The 22,132-nt window shown below is 43.1% G+C and overlaps 2 protein-coding genes across 2 annotated transcripts; one reads left to right on the top strand and one right to left on the bottom strand.

Moving 5' to 3' along the window:
• The first annotated feature begins 1,377 nt into the window (after window positions 1-1,377).
• On the top strand, window positions 1,378-16,508 carry LOC121995558 (formate--tetrahydrofolate ligase-like). The gene is made up of 5 exons (XM_042549279.1): window positions 1,378-1,806; window positions 1,897-2,046; window positions 13,853-15,028; window positions 15,660-15,806; window positions 16,055-16,508. Exons 1-5 carry the CDS (start codon window positions 1,519-1,521, stop codon window positions 16,328-16,330), a joined length of 2,037 nt encoding a protein of 678 aa, XP_042405213.1. The 5' UTR covers window positions 1,378-1,518; the 3' UTR covers window positions 16,331-16,508.
• A 2,046-nt stretch (window positions 16,509-18,554) lies between these two features.
• Window positions 18,555-20,481, bottom strand: LOC121993652 (protein indeterminate-domain 16-like). Its single transcript, XM_042548017.1, has 3 exons — window positions 20,066-20,481; window positions 19,572-19,986; window positions 18,555-19,465 (listed from the first exon to the last, which is right to left on the bottom strand). The coding sequence occupies exons 1-3, from the start codon at window positions 20,163-20,165 to the stop codon at window positions 18,751-18,753; spliced, it is 1,230 nt and encodes a 409-aa protein (XP_042403951.1). The 5' UTR covers window positions 20,166-20,481; the 3' UTR covers window positions 18,555-18,750.
• Between the last annotated feature and the right edge of the window lie 1,651 nt (window positions 20,482-22,132).

Below are 22,132 nucleotides of genomic sequence, written 5' to 3'. Positions count from 1 at the left end.
AGGAAGCTTGACTTCATTTACATTAGATGTAGATGAGTCTTGATCCACATGGTCATTCTTATCCTTTATCTCAGAGGAATCAATTTTTCCTTCTTCCATTACACTTTCTTCACCTACATTTATTAAAAATCGACCAAAAGAACAAGTGAATTTTCCATGCCTATACGAACAAATAGGGGAATGACACGAGATTAAACATGACATAAGCTATGATTTAGAATATCATGCTAGATGCTGAGCCAAGCTCTATGAAAAAACATGAACTGGAAGCAGAAATAATAGCTCAATATAATTTGAGTTCAAATCTAACTACTATGAAAGTCTACAGCCATTAAGATTCCAAAAAATTTAGAAAACAATAGTATACAGATTGATTGGTTAATATACATAAGATTGGATACAAAAGACAAGTTCGCGTCAAAATATTTTAATCCCACCTAAAACTTGAATATTAAAGAAGAAGGAGAAGAAATTGATTACCTTAAAATGTACCTAAACTCAAAGTCACTGCTCCTTGCTGCTATAACTTGATGTGCTTCGATTCCTTGGAAGGGAGAGAGAAGAAGAATAAGGAGGCAGTTAGGGCTGGTTGCGGCCGAAGAAGTTATAGCTTCACTCCTTGTTCGAGAACGCGAGGGGGGAGAACTGGGTTGCTGCTTCGCTCCAATATTCGAGAAGGCGAGCCGCCCGCTTGCTCAACTTGTAGGGAAGATTGAGTCGCCGCAGAAGTTAGGGCTTCGTGCCTCTCTTCGAGAACGCAAGGGTGGAGAACGGAAGGGAGAACGCGAGGGTGGAGAATGGAAGGGCTTTGCGAGATTGGAGACTTTTTTGGCCAAAGGAGGGAGTTAGGGCACGAAGGGGATGCGACCGAAAATTTTGACGCGAATGCTGTGTCATGAGGAGAGAGAGGGCTGAAGTGGAGGATGCCACGGAGACTGCCAACGGGGTCGCGATGCTGTGTCGTGGTAAAACATCGTTGCCGATATCATTTCCCATCAAAATATACACGTGGAATTATTTAGTACTCCTACCCAACACTATCCAATATTTTTAAAACTTACCAGATTAGCTTAATTGAGACTTCTCATAAATGGGGATTAATATAGGACATTCATAAATAAGAAAAATAAAAACAAATTTTGGTAACCGTTCAAATTTTCTACTACATTTTATAATAATATTAGATTTTTAAATTGGTATTAATTAATATGCCTTTGACTCGTCAGGCTGACCTGGATGAACCAAAGCCGTGCAAATGGCGCACGGGTCGAATCAGACCGGGCCGAATCCTGACCAACGGCCCGAGCCGGGCCACCAGCAGTCGCGTTCCGGTGAGATATTTTGCTGCATCAGCCGAAAAAGTGACACGCTCCCTCGGCTCTTCCATCTATCTATTTAAGAGTCCATTCCATGCAGTTGCCGTGACGCACAGGCCCAGATCGACCATCGGGAGGCCGCCGGAGGGCACTGGGAACCGACGACGGTCGACATTCTCCTCCAGCACCCTCAGCTCCAGCGATGTACTGTCCGGTTAGGTGCTGCTTCACGATGTCGGTGCCGCCTCCACCAATCTCCATTACTATCCATCCAATCACAGAGAAGACGAAATTGGAGTATATCGGCAAGGATAATCGGGGGATGAGTTCGTTGAAGACCACACGGCGTCTGGATCTGGAGGTGCGCTCCCCGGTTCCGGCCGATATCGACATCGCCAACTCCGTCGAGCCCCTTCCCATCACCGACATCGCCGAGAGCCTCAACCTGCGACCTAACGATTACGATCTCTATGGCAAGTACAAGGCCAAGGTTTTTTTTTTCTTCCCCCCCAAACACTTCTTTATCTTTTTCCCCCCTTTTATTAGATCGGTCATATGTGTGTGTGTGGGCTTTATCTAGGTGCTGCTATCGGTGCTCGACGAGCTGCAGCGGTGTGAGGATGGGCACTACGTGGTGGTCGGCGGGATTACCCCGACGCCACTCGGAGAAGGCAAGTCGACCGCCACGGTAGGACTCTGCCAAGCGCTGGGAGCTTTTCTGGATAAAAAGGTACAGCTTTGCAGGCTACAACATTCTGGATTTATCTTGTGTTTTCTAGGCTGAAGGTCCGGGTTTTAATTTAATGATTATTCTTCAATTGATTAAGCGTTTAGAGTTTCTGCTATTCCATCTACTAAACTATCCGTTCTGAACTGAACTGATTCGACAGAGCTTGAATAATTCTTATTCTCAATCCTCATGAATTAATTTAGGCTAGCGGCCTCTTATTCCACGACTAACATGATATAATCAGTTACTGATGGAGGAAAGAAAATGATCTAGTAGTGTTGTTCACGATCATAACTAGAAATTTTATGTGACAGCGAACAACTTAATAACTAGGATGATGGATTTCCCAGAAATAACCTGTCAGTACAATTGAAAGAATCTAAAAAGGATGCATCATTTAATAGTATTACATATTTTTTAAATTTCTTTTGGGAAAAACAACATGAGTGAGTCTTACTTCCACTTGAGAATAGCATTAAGAGGGAAGAAAGAAACAGAGCTTAAAAGTGTTGATGTTTGGCAGCATGCAAAACAATTTCAGCAAAACAACAAGGAAGCTCTCAAAGAAAGTAACCCAAGACCAAAATTCACAGCCAAAGGTATCAACAAAGCAACAACTATAAAAGCAAAATGTCAAAAACTGCTGACCATGAGTTTCCATGAGCAAGTGCGAGACATGACAAAGTACTGCAGAAAGTCGGAGGGCTTCAGTTACACCCACCAAAAAAGAAGAAAGTCTGCACACCAAACAAGGTTGGGGAAGAGAAAGCTTTCCCGCTGAAGATGAGATCACTTCATGCTAACTAGATAGAGTAGAGCAAACCTTGAATAGATGCGATCAAAATCTTCTTTGCTAAACCCTGACATGAATACATCTGGATTTCAAAGCTCCAGTGTGAGCTAAACATTATACGGAGCTTGAATAATTTTTATTCTCACTCCTTAGGGTTAATTTGGGATCAGCAGCCTCTTATTCTATAACTAACCTCATATAATCAACTACCAATAGAAGAAGCAAGGAACTAATAGTGTTATTCAGGACCATATCTATAAATTTTCTATGATGGTTTATTGAAAATCATTGGCTAACTACTTATCCCAAGCTGTTAGGAAAAAAAACAATTTTATGTTTTTATATGTTTGACCTCCACACTTGCCCATGTGAGACTAATGGGTGTTGAACAACCCAACTTCAACAACGGCGAACAACTTAAATAACTAGGATGAATGATGATGCGGCGATAAAGGAGAGCCTACTGAGCATGAGTCAAGGGAGAAGACAACAGCCGATGTGGAGGTCAAAGTCAGGGAAGTCAAAGCTAGAGGACCAACGGGTTCACCAAAAGTGTGCCGAGCGGTATTCGACGCCAACTGTCGATTGGTCTAGAAGTGTCCGATCGGCTAGCAGATTCATGGGGCAGATTGCTCGTCCGAACGGGATCATTACAGCCAGAGCATCAGATGCTCGCAATTGACTACGCGAGTGCCGGGCCGACCCGAGCTCATGTCCGGTCAGACCAGAAATCATCTGTCGAATCGAGTCATTACGAAGAAAAGCAGCTGAGGTCGACCGGGCGGGGAATCTCGGCCGAGCGGCTACCCTACTCGGCCAAATAGTGAGACCCCTCCCCTATCTCTTAATATCCTTTTGGGAGATAATGCTATTGACAACAAGACATTGTTAATAGACAAATCGTACGATGGAAGCTTCTACTGTCTGTCAGGGATTTGCATGCCCTGTTAAGGTATGACGTGAGAGACTTTCCTGACATGCCTTTTCATAGGACGTTAGGAAAGCGTGCCCGCACCTTGGGGAGTGTGCACGTCGCCTACTGTAGCACTATATAAAGGGAGGGTCCATGCATCGGCGGAGGTATGTGCTATTCATTATTTACACCTGTGTTCTCACTGCTACTATGTTGCTCCGCCTTCTTCTATTGTTCCGGTGACTGATTTGGGCGTCGGAGGACCAATGTCGGGCCCCTTTCCTGGCCTGGCACTGACATTTCTTGTGTTGTAGATTGGAGTAAAGTCTTCACACGGTAAACCGAGGAGCCACATCCCCAGCCAACCAAAAGTACCAGAATATTCTGCATTGACCTATTGAAGAGTTGAAAGCATCCACCGTGTCCTGTCTGTTCGACTAGTCGGGAATGGACATTGTTGGATCATTTCTTATGGCGACAGGACAAAGAAGATTTCTACTCGTCACGGTAGATTATTTCTCAAAATGGATGGAGGTCGAGCCGCTTGCTAAGATAACCGAGCATATTGTTATTAAGTTTATATGGCAAAACATCTTATGTCGGTTCGACATCCCTCGTTGGTTCGTCTCGGACAAGGGTGTTAGGGTCGAAATATAGCTAGAGGGGGGGGGGGGGGGGGGAATAGCTCGTCGCGCTCGTCTTTGCTTGCTTCTTGGTGATGATACGCAGCGGAAAGAACAAGAAACACAAATACAACGCTAACACTAGGATTTACTTGGTATCCACCTCAAGAAGAGGTGACTAATCCAAGGATCCACACACACGAGCACTCTCCACTATGAAAAACACTCCTTTACGGTAACTACCGAAAGCGGAGAAGCCTTGTACAAACTCACACAACAACAAGAAGAAAAGAAGAAGCAAATACAAGTAAATCTTACAAGATTTTATACAATGAACCCTAGCTAGCTTTTCCTTCTTGTTTGGAACGCCTCTTGACCTTGGAAGTGCAAAAACACCTTGCTCCAACAAACTTCAAGAACTGGCGGTGAGCTCTGGAGATATCACAATGATCGCCTGGAGAAGAGAAGTGAAGTCGTGCTGAAGAAAACGCTTGCAACGACTTTATCCAGCGCCAACGGTCGGATCCCAATCGATTGAATTGCTCTCAATAGATTGGGGAGACTTTGGATCGATCGCTTAATCGATCCAGAGCGCCTCTGTGCTCTTGGAAATTGCTTGAATCGATTGCCCAATCGATTCAACATGTCTCACGCGATTTCCAGGGCTATCGTGCGATTTTTCAGCCTCTCAATCGATTGGCCGATCGATTGGAGGTTTCAATCGATCAACTGATCGATTCAGAAGGTCACTGTTTGCTCAGAAACTCTCCCAATCGACTGACCAATCGATTGGAAAAGTTTTGATCAATTACCCAATTGATCCAGACCTTTTCTGCACAAAATCGCGTCAACGAATTGTTTGAACCCCCCAATCGATTGGGCAATCGATCGGCAAGCAGAAAACTGTTAGAGCTTGAAATGAGCTACATTTCGCATCCGAAATCACCTCATTCCGATATCCAAGTCAAAAGTTATGGCCTTCGGAAGTTCACTACCTCCGAACTTCCTAGTTCCATGCCAACTCCCTATTGGACTTACGAGCGCTAAGTGTTCGATCAACTTTTAACCCATATGGACTTTTTCTCCTCTCGTGGCAAGTGTCCGGTCCTCCATGACCCACTTGGACTTCCTTCCACCAGATGTCCGGTCACCCTTGACCCATCTGGATTTCCTCATGCCTGACTTTTCACGCGCCCTTGGTCCGGTCGCCATGCATCGGGCCGGTGTTGTTGACGGGCGGATTGCCCTCACCAACCTTCATCTTGTGCGGATCTTGCCCGACTTCACTCATCAGGACTTTCACCTAGCTTCACTCACTAGGGCTTTCACCTGGCTTCACTCACTAGGATTTTTCCAACTACCTGACTTCACTCGCTAGGACTTTCCAACTGCCTAACTTCACTCACTAGGTCTTTGCTTCATTCACCAGGATTTTCCCTTGCCTAACCTCCAGTTAGGACTTTCCCAGTTAAGTATCCGGTCAACCTTGACTTATTTGACTCTTCATCACATCAACCTGGTCAACCTTGACCAGAGTCCGCAATCTTCATGTATTGTCAAACATCAAAACCCAAACATCAAGATTCAAGCTTGAACTAACTCAAGCTTAGCCAACCTGGTCAACCTTGACCCAGGGGATATTGCACTAACAAAGGGAAGGCAATTCGCAGGGCGGAAGCTCAAGGAGTGGTGTGAGGACTATGGCATACTGCAGGCCTTCACCTCAGTGGTCTACCCCTAAAGTAATGGCTAGGTGGAAGTCACCAATAGGGAGACCCTCAGAGGGTTACGGGTTTGGCTCGATCAAGCCGGGGGCAGGATGTTAGTATTGACCCTAATATCAATTATGAGATGATTGTAAAAGGTTCATTTTAAATCATATATCATTATTAATAAAAGGCAAAGTTGGTTATTATATTTATTTCAGTTCAGTGCCAATTGAATAAGTATAATAATGTCCTTGGTTAGTAGGTTCTTATCTACAGTATATCAATTGGTTGAATTGATAGTGAGATATTGTAGAGAACACTACTCTTAACTGTTCCTAGTCGAGCATTAATATACAAGGACAATATTAATGTGTTGAGACTAGCATGTAGGTCAACGGATGACTTGATCTCACAAGTCATGGATATAAGATATCAGGTTGACACATGGGTATATATTAAAGAATATATACTGAATGACCCGCCATGAGAATGTTTCATGGATTGTTATATGAGTGTCATAAACATTCTCATGTGACTATTGGTATGAATAGTCCTTAGACCTGAAGTCGCTACGGTTCCCTACATAAGGAGTTGTGTACTTTGGTATCGGCAAGCGTCACCTGTAACAAGGTGGACAATAAAGTCGATTACTGGGTATGCAATGAATTATGCGGAGGGATGTGAGTGATGTAGATGGAATCTATCCCTTCCATATGACGGAAGCGATATCTGTGGGTCCTTTGATTAGTAGGACACAAGAAAGTATGACCATGCACAAATGAGTCAATATGAGATATTGAGCTTATTTGATTGAGTATGTCTACTTAGAGATCAAAAAACACAAAAGTTGATAAAAGAATGACATGATCTATGTCTCATTGATCAACCTAGATATCAAGGATAGAGGAACAAAGTCATACAAGATAATAGCCACGGACAGGTTAGGTCGGATCTTGACCTTCTCGTCACTTGAGTAGCAATGATGCCTTGCTAGATGCCACTCATTGCTTATGTATCTAAATGTTGATTTGGGTATATTGCCAACGTTACGAGAACCTATTGGGTCACACACAAAGAACAAATAGATTTGGAGATAAGTTCATATGTTGAATCATTGGATTAAGTCTAATCCGAATTGAACTTATTGAGTTGAACTCAATTGGATCTAATTGTTGGATTAAGTCTAATTCAAATTAGACTCAAGGAGTCAATTTGAATTAATGAAATAGTGATTCATTGAATTTGAATTGCATGAGGATTAATTGAGTAAGACTCGATTGAATTAGACTTGAGTTAGACTCAAGTGAGATTTAATATCATTCAATTTTCGAAATTGAATTTGAAATGAAGAGTTACACTTATTTGAAATGAGGAGTTACAAGTTTGGTCCTTAATGGAGTGTAAATGCTCATTAAGGCTATTAATGCTAATTAAGTATTTTCATTGGATGAAAATACTTAAGCTTTTTACTCTTCATTTTGGAATTATTTCTATTCATTCTCCTTGCTCCTCTCCTCTTGGCCGAAATCCACTTTCAAGGTTCCTAGCACAACCTTTCTCCTTTTGTGAGTTTGTGAGACAAACGAACGCTTGTTCGTGTGGATACCGTAGAGGCGTGAACGCGAGATCGTGCTGTGATCCGAGCTGTCGGGAGTCCGTGAGCACGCTACAAAGGTATAATCTCATGCTATGTTAAAAAACTTAGTATATGTAGGAATTTCTCTTTCCCTTCGCATGGATCTTCTGGAGGAAATATGTTTTTCCGCTGCACGTTTGCGTGTTTAGCAATATATTTCCTTACAGACGAACTCTTGAGCGTATTGTGGGCTTATCGCACCACACCCCGAGAGTCGACTGGCATAACCCCGTCCCATCTAGTGTACAGGGGTGAAGCAGTGGTTCCGGTGGATGTTGGAGTAGAGTAGGACTGGTGCAACTCTACGACGAAGGAAAGGCCGATTGGAGGCTTATGGAGCTTGACTTAGTAGATGAAGTACGAGATAAGGCCGCGCTTATGGCATACCGATAGCGCATGAAACATAGCTACAATCGAAGGGTGATCCTAAGATCATTCCAAGTCGACGACTTGTTATGGAAAAGAGTTAAGCTAGTAGGCGATGCCACTAAATTAGAAGCCCCGTGAGGAGGACCTTATAAAATTATTCGAAAGCTCTGCTCGGGAGCTTATTATTTACAAGATGAGAATGGAAGAGATCTTGAGCGACTCTGGAGTGCGAACCATCTCCAGCCCTACAGGGCCGAGCGATAGGTGCGTAATCGAATACCACAACAATTGTAAGAAAGTCTATTTTGTAATTGCAGAGGAACAATGAATGAAAATCCTAAGTGTCTCATACTCTTGCGTCGATCGACCAAGTTAAAAGTCGAGCGGTGGCTATAAAACCGAGAGTCTACGCAAACAAAAGCAAAGCGACAACTATAAACTCGGGAGTCGATGAATCAACAGTCTAGCGGCAACTATAAACCCTGGATTAACAGTCGAACGGTGACTATAAACCCCGGATCAATAGTCGAGCAGTGAATATAAACCCCGGATCAACAACCGAGCGGTGGCTATAAACTCGAGAGTCTACACCAATTAAAGTCGAGCGGCGACTATAAACCCTGGATACGAAAGTGTTTATGTCAGAAAGCCGAGCGACGGCTATAAACCCGAGAGTCGACGACAACAGCTGAACGACGGCTATAAACTCAAGAAGAAAGTTATGGGACAATCTAGCGGTGACTGCAAACCCCTGTGCTACTCCCGATTGGCTGATAAGATTTTCGATTAGAAAGGCAAAGAGGCTGTTCGACCTACGTTGAAATGATCAGTCGGACGTCTTACCGACTAGTTGCACAGAAGAGCGAAAATACAAGGATTCACACTTAGAATATTTCTGCAAGTATTACAAGATTGTAAGATTGGAAACTAGACAGTCTTATGGAGCCAAGCAGGGATGCATGGCAGAACACTCGTAACATTTAACATAAGCTGAAAAGCGTCGAATGAGCGCGCGTTCGTTGACATATAGAAAATTTTACAAACTAGCAAAGGGAGTACAAAAAGCGGCCTGAAAACTAAAAGAGAAGGTTATTCAAGATAGTTAAGTACATCGTCCGACAGCGACTCGGTGAGTTTCTCCCTGTTTATGATCTTGTTGGTCAGCACGGGAGAGAGATAGCCGCGGTCCTTCAGCTATTGAAAAGTTCCATCAATGCCTAGTTGAAGAGGCGAAGAGCTCGATTGGTGAGTCTGTCATTGAAAGGGTCAGATCGGAGACAGTTGCGCTTGAAAACTTCAAGCCATTCAGGCTCTTCCTCTTGGTACATTTTGAAGGCCGCTCGAGATGCCTCCAATTCAGAGCGAAGGCAGCTCGACATCTTTGTCTTCAAGCTGGAGCTGTGCGGCCGCTTGCTCTGCAGAGCGGCTAGCCTGTTCGGTTGCGAGAGCAACCTCCACCTCCTTGAGATTTTGGGCCAAGACTCGAGCCTCTTTATTTTTGATGTCTAAGTCCTTGATGGCTCGAAGCTTTCTAGCGTTAGCGGAGTTGATCTTAGATTCAAAACTATTGGCCTGCTTGGTGAGCCGCTCAATTTGTAGGGCTTGATCATTATTCTTTCTCCTCTCTGCATTGAGTGCCCATTCGGAGCCAATTAGCTGCTTGGAGCTTCTATCTAGTTTGGCCTTCAACCGTGCCACCTCGATCGTCAATTGCTCTAGGTGAGCTCGGGAGGTTTCTGAGGGGCTGCTCGAGGCGCGTAGCTGTTGCACATCGTGCTCCAAAAAGACTAGCCTCTGGCACATGACCAGACTTTCGATCCAAAATTGCATTAAAAATAGATTAAGGACAGCCGATCGGGAAATACACAAGTAAAAATAAGGATAATATACATACCCCAGTGGACTTCTGAGAATAGCCGTTCGTGAGCTCGCCAGGAGAGATAGTCGCCGCATTGGCCCGAGCATTAGCCTAGACTTGTGCCAGCGGTCCTTGAATTTTGATTTGGTGTTCGGGGGAGCGTGGCTCGGCGTCGTCAGGATGGCACCACTCGTCCGTTGGTAGGCGAATGATGACCGTTATGTGTCTCCGGTCACTCGGACTTGATGACTCGGAGGTGGCCTGGCATGTAGACTTAGGTAATAGGGAGGAGTAGATGGTGGACACTTGGGTGGCTTGCAAGGAAGACTGTCACATATGCGACGGGCGGTGCGCATATGGTCCCCGACGGCAACGAGGACAGTGAAGGTGTTCAATCAGACGACAGAGGAGTGGGATCTGCGACAATCCTCTGTTCGGGAAAGGCGGGAGATGAAGTCTCACCTTGCTCAGATGACAGACGCGAGGCAGTATGGGCGGGGGTCTGTAGGGCAGAAGTCACTGAACAGGACGAACCTTCCCCTCGATGCCTCTTGCGTCTTTGGATTAAAGGCTTGCCCGAGGTTGCCGATTCCGAGGGCACAACGATTGGCAATAGTGAAGGCCGTTCGGGAAGGAGTTCAACTGCTGTCGTGGCGTTGCTAGCCGCCTTCTAGCTTCCTCCAGCCTCGCTAATCGCAACGTCGCCGATCGGATCATTAGATTAGTCGACTGGCTGTAAGCCACAACTCTTCAGCTCGGCAAGGCCCGTGGTGTTAATTGCCGCGTCAACGAGCCTACTTTTGTCGCTCAGTCGTGACCTCAGCATAATTTGAACTGCAAGAAAAGAAGAGAAATAAGTTAGATTCAAAGATAGGGGGAAGAAAGAGCATGTCTAGGGTAAGGGGCAGCCGCGTGCGGATCGGGCTCAATCCGAACACATATAGGACACTCTCCAATAGCAGCCGGTGGATATGATGTTTCTGACCGGCCAAATTGGAGGCTGCTTGGAGGTAGTCCGATCGGCTTCGATATCTCCTGAGTGATGGAGGCTTCATCACTTCCATTTGTTTGCCGGTCGAAAAGTTAGGCTGAGTGGGAAAACGAAAGAAAAAATAATGCTCTCTCCAATGCTTATTGGAGGGCGACATTTTGTCAAAAAAGACAGCACGCACTTGGGCTTGGAACAGAAAGGTCCCTGGCTCGGATAATTTGGTTAATAAAGGTAGTGGAACACCCGAGGGACTAAAGGGATGCCATGCAGACGGAATAGCACGACCACCCCTCATAGCAACCTAAAAGAGCTGGGCACCAGTTGGTGCAGAGATATATGGAAATATTTACATACGACGGAGAAGAAAGGGTGAATGGAAAAAACAGAGACCGACGTAGAATTGATCCTTAAAGAAAGACAAAAAGTCAGCGGGAGGCAAATGGGGTCAGTCATAAGATAATCGGAGGGGAAACGATATGTAAGTTTCATTTAGTCAATTTCATCGCCGTTGAACTTAGTCTCAGTCAAAGTAAACCACAACCCAGGGACGGACACACAACCCAGGGACGGACACAGGAGGTTGAGGAGACGCGGCCATAGAAAACAGAAAGGGAAGAAGATCAACGATGCGACAAGAGAAGGAAAAAGATAGCTTACTGAGAAAATATCGTCGACGATGAAGAGGAAGAAGAAAAGCGGCAAAGCACATGCGCGAAGGAGAAAGACGACGAAGTAGGGGAATGACAATGAGTAAGGGCTTATAAACCCAGTGGACGGTCGCTCCGAGCCGTCGGATCGAGGGTTACAGAAAATGAAGTCAAGATCTGGCCATGAAATTCGAAACGACGCCTGTTACATCAACTGCGGATATCCGCCTGTCACATCAAGCGTGCGACGACAGAGATCGGGACACGTGGCGGTTAACGATAGGGGTGCATTAATGAGGTTTAATTAAAAGGCATGGACGACGGGCTCGACAATAATGACCAAAGATTTGCACAGTCTTCTAGAAAAGGGGATGACATCAGCAAGCATTATAAAGCATTCGTCCGAGGAAGCGACAAGAAGTGGAAAATTTGCTAAGTGTCGTCGCCAACCATCCCTACCGGCAAGGATCCTCGATTGAGAAGTGGTCGAGCGAAGACATTGTTAACATTCGGGATAGCCGAGTGGCGCCTCTAAACCCAGGTCAGTAATTGAAAGCCGAGCGGCGGCTCTATACCTAGGTCAGTAATTGAAAGCTGAGCAGCGACTCTAAACCCAGGTTCGTAATTGAAAGTCGAGCGCAGTTCTAAACTCAAGTCAGTAAGGTAAAGTAGAATGGCAACTATGAAGATGGGGTGAGCAATCGGTAGCTCTATAATAGAGAATGTTCGATCATGGGGACGTCACTGAAGACACTGCTCGTTCAGTCAGTTGGACTTACAGTCTCCTTCGACTAGACTTGAGGGGAAGACTTATGATGCGACGATAAAGGATGGCCCACCGAACATGAGTCAAGGGCGAAGACAGCAGTCGACGTGGAGGTCAAAGTCAGGGAAGTCAAAGCCAGAGGACCAACGGATTCACCAAAAATGGGCTGAGCGATATTCGACGCCAACTGTCGATCTGTCTAGAAGTGTCCGATCAGCCAGCAGGTTCATGGGGCAAGTTGCTCGTCCGAATGAGATTAGTACAACCAGAACATTAGATGCTTGCAATTGACTAAGCGAGTGCCAAGTCAACCGGGGCTCATGTCCGGTCGGACCAGAAACCATCTGCCGAATCGAGTCATTACGAAGAAAAGCAACTGAGGTCGATTGGGCAGGGAATCCCGGCCGAGCGGCTACCCCGCTCGGCCAAATAGTGGGACCCCTCCCCTATTTCTTAATATCTCTCTGGGAGGTAATGTCGCTGACAACAAGGCATGGTCAACAGGTAAATCGTACGACTGAAGCTTCTACTGTCTTGTCAGGGATTTGCATGCCCTATTAATATATGGTGTCAGAAATACTTTCCAGACATGTCTTTTCATAGGACGTTAGTAAAGCGTGCCCGCGTCTTGGGGAGTGTGTATGTTGCCTATTGTAGCACTATATAAAGGGGGGGTTCATGCACCGGCGGAGGCATGTGCTATTCATTATTCACGCTTGTGCTTTCACTGCTACTACTTTGCTCTGGCTTCTTCTATTGTTCCGGTGACTAACTTGAGCGTCAGAGGGCCAACACCGAGGACCCTTTACCGACACTGACATTTTTTTTGTTGTAGATCGGAGCAAAGTCTTCACACGGTCAACCGAGGAGCCACATCCCCAGCCAACATTCTTCACGATTTTCGGATAGGATCAAATGATTTACTAGATACAACCCATCAGTAAAATAAAAAAGAATTAAATAAAGGGTACTCCAATGATCCACATGCCGTGCAATCTGTGAAATATGTGCATTGAATTATACAGCTTCTCTAGAAGGTGTCTCTGTATTTCTATGCTCCAGCATTTTGAGAATTTACTTTAATATTATTATCTAATGAATTGTCTTGGATATAAATCCTTTACTTTGTTATCTGATATCGATCAAAAAATGGATTCTTCCTATAAACCCAGTGAGTAATCATTATCTATATGAAATATGCAATTTCCTATTAGAAGCACAAAGGAATTTCGAGTTGTTCATTTTTTTTTTACTGCAAATATTGGTGTAGCTTATACCATAAAAGACGTATTAGGGATTATTAAAGACATATGTTATTTGTTATATTCTCAATTTGTGGTTAATGTTGCCTTTTTTGATAGATTTTATTCCATAAACTAGTTATACTTGTTGAACATGTCGGTTACAATGTTGCTTCATATAAGATACCTCCATGTTTTATTGTGTTATTCAAAGTCATTTACTTTGTCAAAATAATTCATCTTATTCTATCTCTAATCAGGTTGTCACTTGTCTCCGTCAACCTTCCCAAGGACCCACATTTGGAATAAAAGGAGGTGCTGCTGGAGGAGGTTACAGTCAAGTTATCCCAATGGATGAATTCAATCTTCATCTGACAGGAGACATTCATGCAATTACAGCTGCAAATAATCTCCTTGCTGCTGCTATAGACAGTAGGATGTTCCATGAGGCATCTCAGTCCGACAAAGCATTATTTAATAGATTATGCCCACCAAATAAAGAAGGGAAGCGAACTTTTGCAGATGTTATGTTCAGGCGTCTCCAAAAGCTTGGCATTTCAAAGAGTAGTCCAGATGAGCTAACATCTGATGAAATTAAAAGATTTGTTAGGCTTGACATCGATCCCGATTCCATTACCTGGAGAAGAGTTATGGATGTTAATGACCGGTTCCTGAGGAAAATTACCGTGGGAGAAGGTACTGAGGAGAAAGGAATGATCAGAGACACTGGCTTTGATATATCAGTAGCGAGTGAAATCATGGCTGTGTTAGCTCTCATGACCTCTCTTGCAGACATGAGGGAAAGGCTTGGAAGAATGGTGATAGGAAACAGCAGAAATGGCGATCCAATTACTGCAGATGATCTTGGAGTTGGGGGAGCTCTAACTGTTCTAATGAAAGATGCCATTAACCCTACCCTGATGCAGACTCTTGAGGGAACTCCCGTCCTTGTTCATGCTGGACCATTCGCCAATATTGCTCATGGAAATTCTTCGATAGTAGCTGACAAGGTCGCCCTTAAGCTGGCTGGAAAGGGTGGTTTTGTAGTTACAGAAGCAGGTTTTGGTGCTGATATTGGAATAGAAAAGTTCATAAATATAAAGTGCAGATACAGTGGTCTGGTTCCACATTGTGCTGTTATTGTGGCAACTATAAGAGCTCTTAAAATGCATGGGGGTGGACCTGATGTTGTTGCTGGGAAGCCTCTTCCCCATGCTTACTTGACTGAAAATTTGGCTCTTGTTGAGGCTGGTTGTGTAAATCTTGCTAGACATATTACAAATACCAAGGCGTATGGAGTGAATGTTATAGTTGCCATCAACAAGTTTGCCACTGATACTGATGCTGAGGTGAACGCTGTAAGAACAGCTGCTTTAGCAGCTGGTGCTTTTGAAGCAGTTGTTTGTACAAATCATGCACATGGTGGAAAAGGGGCGGTTTGTACTACTAAACCATCTTATTTTCAAACTTGGTATTTCTACTGGTAAAATTGAAACTAGTTATGAAGCAATATACAAGCATAATTCCAAGGATTAATTTGCTAACAAGATGTTTTAGTGGCTTCCTGAAATTTACTGGTGCTATTTGAATCCCAGAAGAAGCCACATAAAGCATGCTCTTTTTTTTTTTTTTTTGCTTTTTGATGACGAAACTTGCTTTAAGCTATCTAGATTCAATTAAGATCACATATTTCCTGCATAGTTTACTGCATTTCACTCTGTAATTGCTCATGTAATTCCTTTTCTGAATGCCTCCAGACTTGTCTGGCCAAATTTGGGTAAGCAATTCTACCTCATGAACCTTTAGTTCGTAAGTACTAAATTCTATTATATCATCCTTTATGCATTTCTTGCCATCTCACTAGATGGATATATGCCACTGCAAATTTATTTTCCGATGTGATTGTTCATGTCATCTTGTGCAGTTGGTTAAAGGAAAATCGATGATTGTCTGGATGATAGTTTCTACTGTCTCATTTTGCCCCTATAGGCATCAGCATAGCCAATGACTAATATATGTTTACTCAAGTTTTCATTGTTTGAATCTTATTATTTGCTAAATATCTAGGTTGATCTTGGCTTTGCGGTTCAAAGAGCATGTGAGAGCCAGTCACAGAGGTTGAACTTTTTGTACCCTCTTGACATTGGTATTAAAGAAAAAATTGAGGCCATTGCTAAGTCATATGGTGCCAGTGCTGTTGAGTACTCAGAACAGGTAATTCATTCTTCCGCTATCAGATTCAATTATAAGATGGTGAAACAACTTCAGAATCAAAACATAATTGTGTCCCTATTCCTGAATTTTCAGTCCATTGTTCTGATAAACCACATAAAGATATGTCTTCTATGATTTAGAATATGCTTGTATTACACCTTTTCAATATGTTGTTGCTATAATTTGGCAATGTATTCTTATAAAGTTTTTGGATGACTTTTACTAACTTGATTATTGCTTTTCTCAAGGCGGAGAAGAAGATTGAGATGTACACCAAGCAAGGTTTCTCTGGTCTACCGATTTGCATGGCAAAAACACAATACTCGTTCTCGCATATCCCATCTCAAAAGGGTTGCCCAAATGGATTTGTTCTTCCAATTAGAGACGTGAGGGCCAGCATTGGGGCTGGTTTCATTTATCCTCTGGTTGGAACAATGAGCACAATGCCTGGTCTTCCAACTAGACCTTGCTTTTACGAGATCGACGTTGATGTCGCGACAGGGAAAGTCCGCGGACTCTCCTAGAAACTTCTCTTGTTCGAAAATTTAATAAGCTTTGCAACTCCCCTTTCAAATTTTAGGATTAGAATTGCATGTTTTATTTGTGTTTAAGAACTGCTTCAATGTGGCCGGTTTAAACAAGCCAAGTACTCATCTGAAATTTGAATTCAGGCATCAACTGTTATTTGAATTGGTTAAGAAAGACATATGAGTCATTAGGAAAGGAAGAGCACTGACAATCCTCACCACTGTACTCAAGTTCAGTGAGACAAAGGAAGGAGATGAAGCAAAACAAAGCAAAAGGCGATGAGCCATGCAGCCACCCCCCACCACTCGCTGCCATCGCCTGACCGTCTCTGCCACCACCTGCACAAAGCGTCAAAGCCAATGCGCCACTCCCTGCCAAGCTTCAACTCACATAACCGCGAGGCATTCACCCAAGTGAAAAAGGCCAGATGCAAAGGTCAAAAAGAAAGAAAGAAAGAAAGAGGTGCTTTTAATTATTTACCTAAACCTTTCTCCTCCTCGCTGTTCATGCTGCTATTCCTTTTCAGAGTTACGTACATGAGCGAACAAAAAGAGAGAGAGTGAGTGAGTGGCACTGAAATCTATGGCATGACATTTGATGTTCTCGTCATGAATGATGCTGGACTGTGTTTGCTTGTAGTGTGTTGGTACGCTGCCTATTGAATGGCGTAGGGACCAACAGCAATGAAAAGTACCATGGTAAACTCAAGCAGCTCTGACCACCACACCATTAATACACAGGCACATTCATCACCAACACATTGACACATTCACCAGCTCTCTCTTTCTGCCTCCTTCTGTAGCCCAGCGAGACAATAGCAGCAGTTGCACAGTCTAATTGACTCTTGACATTTAAATGTCTCTTGCGATCTGGACAGTGGATTTGGGTCAGCATTGGCCCAGTCTTGTTGCCTTGCCTTCCTCCCTGTCTAGCTTTATCAGCTAGCTGCCCCCACACTCTACCTTAATTAGAAGCTATGTGTGTTTATACCGTCTTTTCCTTAATTCATCTCTCTATTTAAAGGACAGTTAATTTTATAATTTTAGACTATTTTTGCAATGAGGCTGTTAAGGGACAAGATACTGTCTTAATCTATCCTTGTAACTGCATCATCAAGAAAATTATTAACTAAATAAAAAATTAATTATAAAAGTTACATATATATGAAATGAGTGCCACTTGTTTAAATTAAGTACTGACATAACTGAACTAATTAATTAAAATTATATGTTACAGCTCAGTAATAACAGCTGCAAATTAATAGAAAAATAAAATTATACTTAGAGATCACAATGTTTTAAGATTGTTCATACTGATCATTTAGAATACTAGATTGAACATACAAGATTGTCTTAGTGAAGATTGGGCATAAAATATATATGATAACCAAATTGAATATCACAATAACATGACGTTCTTGTTGGAAGTTTATTTCATAATTAAGTTGTCGGAGATTCAGGGAGTATAGTCCGACTTAAAATTACAATACACACAATTCAGATTTATTTGTCGAGATGACTTGAACAGATAATTTTAAACTGTCTGCCTAAGCTCCAAGTGGACTTTCCGAGTGAGAAACCTCATACCATCAGGGTCGAGTCGGAAGAAGATGCCAAGTCCTGCAATGATGCAATGTTCTTAAAATAGATTCGTCCCTTTCGGTGGTGTTACGAGATTATATTGAACATCTGTTTTCCAGAATAAAACGGCAAAATCCGATCTTAAATTAACATAGGTTATCATGTCAAACTGAATATGTATCTAAATACTATCATGGATATCTACTGAGCAAAATGCGAAATGAGAGAATCAAGGTAGAAGAATCTCTTATCTTTGAAATCTCTCCTTGCACAAGAACAACTCTTCTTGGAATCTCTCTCTCTCTCTCTCTCTTTCAAGAATGCTTTGTTCCTCAACCACTTGCTTGAGAATGAATTCTTGTTCAAGCTCAACCATCCTTATATGGAGAGCTTTTTCTTGAGCAACCAGCAAACTTGCTTGAACAACAAAAAAACACATGTCTTAATGCAATCTTTTTTGAATAATCAGAAACACAAGCAACGAACAAGGAAGCCTTCTTGAGCAACTAGTCAAGACTTGAGTAATAAATCTTGTCGTTTTCTCGAGCAATAAGTCTTGATCAAAGACTTGAGCAACAAAGAGACATGTGACAAACACTATCTGATCTACCTGAAATTAATTCATTCACACATAAGTGAGTTTGTGCAATCCGGGTTATATATTTGCATATCGACAACTTTGTTCAAGTTTTAATGTCACTCAACTTCTAATATGAGACTAATGTTTTCATTCACAATTTTCCAACAAGTCTTCCCGAAATCATGCATCACTCCCATAATAAAAAAAGAAAAGGATGGATCATTCAGAGAATGAATGGGATTTGTAGTAATTTGAGTTATGGCAATAGTCGGGAGATCTTTTCTCGATGTTTGTTATGGTGGTCGTTGGCCATGTCTTCCTCGCCCTCGGTCGCCGCCGACGAGATGTGGCTGACGATGACGGAGTTGTTCTCCTCGGAGGCACCGGCCGCCGGCGCTCTGAACTGCTGCCGGCACGCGTAGCACGTGACCTGCATCAGGGTGGCGTTGACCTGCCTCACGGCGCGGTCGCGGATGGCGTGCGCCCGGCTCAGCTCCGCCCGCGCCTGCTGCCTCATCCGCCGCGCGTTCTCCAGCTCGAGCTTGGCCAGCTCCAACTGCCTCCTGGCCTTCTGCCACGCCTCGTTGGCCAGCGACTTTTCCGCCATCACCCGCTTCATCTCCTCCTCGTCGGCCGGCGGGCCGATTGAAAGCTGTAATTTTGCTGCGTCCGCCCTCCCGTCGGTCGCCGGAGATAGCAACCAAGGGGAGGATGGAGGGAGGAGCTGGAGCTCGCTGCGGTAGTACTGGTGCGGATGAATTACTGGCCGAGAGGAGGAAGGCCGGTCGGCTCCGAGATTGAAGACGGCGGGTCCGGCAGGCGACGCGGCGGGGGTGAAGTCGGCGTCGCTAGAGGGGCTAGGACTGGACGCCGTCGTCCGTGATAAACACGCCGGCGGCACCGGTAAGCGGAGCTGCGTCCGAGCTCCTCCGGCGGTGCAGCTGTCTTGGTGCTCGATGAAGCTCTCCACTCTGCACGTTGACGGCCGGTCGGCCAACCCGCGACATTAAAAAAAAAAAAATTAATTTAATTTGCGAGATAGATTTAAGGTCTCCGACGATCCTCGGAGCTAGCTACCGGGAGAAGACGCGGCCGCAGTCGCAGGAGTGGCCGCGGGTGCCGCAGGTCTTGAGGTGCGCCTTGTAGTCGGAGTGGACGGCGTAGGCCTTGGAGCACTTGGCGCAGGCCCACTGGCGGTGGGTGCTGTGCTTCCGCCTGAAGTGCTTCTTGATGCCGACCAAGTCGCCGAGGGCGTGGCAGGGGTCGTGGTGCAGGCAGCTCTGCTCCGGGCAGACGAACACCCGCTTGCGCACCTGCACCTCCGACGACGACGAAGCCTCCCGCTTCAGCAGCTTCCACGGCACCTTGTGCCGCCGCCGGTGCATCTGCAGGTTCTGCTCCCGCTGGAACCCCTGGTTGCAGATCTCGCACACGTACCGGTCAGACTCCAGCAGCGTTCTCGGCGACAGTGATACCACCTCCGCATCCGGATCTAGTCGATCATCATCATCAGCATCATCATCATCATCAATTCCCGAACAAGTTAAACATTTACACATATAGACACTAACCCGGAGTTCCCGCCGGCCGTCGCTTTTTCTTGCCCCCGTTGGCTGCATTGCATGCACCGACAGGAGGCGGAGGAGCCGGCGACGACGGAGAGCCTAACATTGACGATGGATCGATCGAAATAGAGTACGCACTGGTCGATCTAAGAAGAAGAAAATTAAAAGATTAATCTTGTTGTGTGTCTTGGGAGGGGAGGACAGGCCGATCTACACTGATATTTGGTGAAGGGATATGGAATTGGCCTCTTGAGAGAGAGGCGATCGATCGACTGGTAATCGCTGAGAGAGAGAGAGAGAGAGGGAGAAAGATAAAGAGGCCCACCCACTGCGACGAGGGCGCATTGGGAGAACGAACGAACGAACGAACGAACATCCTCGCAAAGAAACAAAATTTTAAAGCTAGTGATCATAATTTCATCGCTACCTAATTCCTACAATACAAATTGCATGCATTAATGGAAGCTGGTCCTTTCAAGAGACTGCGGTAGTTGAGATATTGGATGTTATCACATAATTAAGGTATTAGATCAAAATTGTCTCTTATATCTTGGCTATTTATGTTAATAATTAATAGTTATTTATGATTTATTTCTTTCGAATTGAACTAGAGATGAATTGGTAGAAGTCTTAGGACAAGCGAATCGTTTTTTGATGTCCCATGTATTAATGCAGGCCTAACTCCAAAATGCACCTGAGATCTCTTTCGCCTTCAAATTTTCCTTTCCTGTTTTTTTGTTTTTTTTTGTTTTTTGTTTTCTGTTTTTTTTTTTGCTTTGTCAACAAAATCATGAGTTTTGTTTTGTTTAGCTGAAAAGAATATTTGATGATGCAGGATCTACATGATGACAAGCAAGGTGTATAATATAATTAGGGTCATAAAAATGAATCATATTTTCATGATCAAATTTGGTGTTCGAATATGATACAAACTTTTTTATGTACTTCCACACAAAAGTAACAACTCGTTATACTTAATAAACAAGCTTGAATATTCTTCAACTTGTTAATATTGATAAAGATAGATTGTGAATTATTCATAAATAATGTTTACGAATAATTTTTGTAAATCATGTTCATCAATAAAACTTTTATCAACATAGTAAATAAAAAATAATTTTAAAATGAACAAACAAATTCAATAATTAATCAAATAAATTTAAAAACTTAAAAGGTTTTAAATAATTAAATAAATTTAATTGAAAGCTCAATAATATATAAATGAATCAAACTCAAGTTTATAAAAATAAAATTAAGCCAAACTTAAATAATAATTTTTAGTTTATTTTAGACTTGACTCAACTCAATTGCCTTATCAAATAAGCTTGAATATCATAAAACTTGACTTAGCTCGTTTACGACCATAAATGTAATTAACTTATCCTAAGTTCACTAAAAGGATTCAAACTTATATGCTGTAGGAGATCAAGATGGATCAATATACAAATTCATTTGTGTTCTTTTGCACAGAGTCACCTCATTTGGTGAATATTTATTAAAAATTGATTAACTAAATATTTAAATTAAAAATTCAAAACTATGGATAAAGAGTTTAATATATTAATTTTCCTTTTTTTAATACTCATTGAGCAAATGGTAAATGTCCTTGCTCAAGTACATCTTGATTTGAAGTCCTTCCTCTTTTCTTTTTTTTCTTATCAATAACACTCAATGTATAATGTGATATGAAAACTATGAATTCATAGAATTGAAATTTACTAGGAACTTTCTATATGGGACATTTTGTTTTATCTCTTTAGGTAGTAACATTTATTATTTGACATGATTGGATGTGTATCATCATTGATCAACAACAGACTTATGATGGAATGGTACTACACCAAGTCATTATTTTCTCCCCAACTATGATTTGTTTAGGAGACTTTGGAATCAAGAATATTCTTGTGGAGTGGATAAACAATCTCTAAAAAGATTACAATTGTTATAATCAATCATGAACATGCACCCATGATTTGTACCCCTATGTTGCATTTAATATGAAGTGTGAGATTGCTTTTAATTTAAAGTGATAAAGTTTATCAAACTTTTTTCCATTAATATTAATATATAGGT

This window comes from Zingiber officinale, chromosome 6A (genome assembly GCF_018446385.1).
Source record: "Zingiber officinale cultivar Zhangliang chromosome 6A, Zo_v1.1, whole genome shotgun sequence".
Classification (NCBI taxonomy): Eukaryota; Viridiplantae; Streptophyta; class Magnoliopsida; order Zingiberales; family Zingiberaceae; genus Zingiber; species Zingiber officinale.
Note: the sequence above shows the minus strand (reverse complement) of the source record. Positions and strands in the feature narration are given on the sequence as shown.

Excerpts from the sequence above, each read along its gene's own strand:
- LOC121993652 (XM_042548017.1), bottom strand. The coding sequence starts at position 20,165 with ATGTTAGGCTCTCCGTCGTCGCCGGCTCCTCCGCCTCCTGTCGGTGCA. Across the intron at positions 19,987-20,065 it reads ACGGCCGGCGGGAACTCCGG|ATCCGGATGCGGAGGTGGTA; the intron begins GTTAGTGTCTAT and ends ATGATCGACTAG. Across the intron at positions 19,466-19,571 it reads TGCGGCCGCGTCTTCTCCCG|AGTGGAGAGCTTCATCGAGC; the intron begins GTAGCTAGCTCC and ends GTCAACGTGCAG.
- LOC121995558 (XM_042549279.1), top strand. The coding sequence starts at position 1,519 with ATGTACTGTCCGGTTAGGTGCTGCTTCACGATGTCGGTGCCGCCTCCA. Across the intron at positions 1,807-1,896 it reads ATGGCAAGTACAAGGCCAAG|GTGCTGCTATCGGTGCTCGA; the intron begins GTTTTTTTTTTC and ends GGCTTTATCTAG. Across the intron at positions 15,029-15,659 it reads CACATGGTGGAAAAGGGGCG|GTTGATCTTGGCTTTGCGGT; the intron begins GTTTGTACTACT and ends CTAAATATCTAG.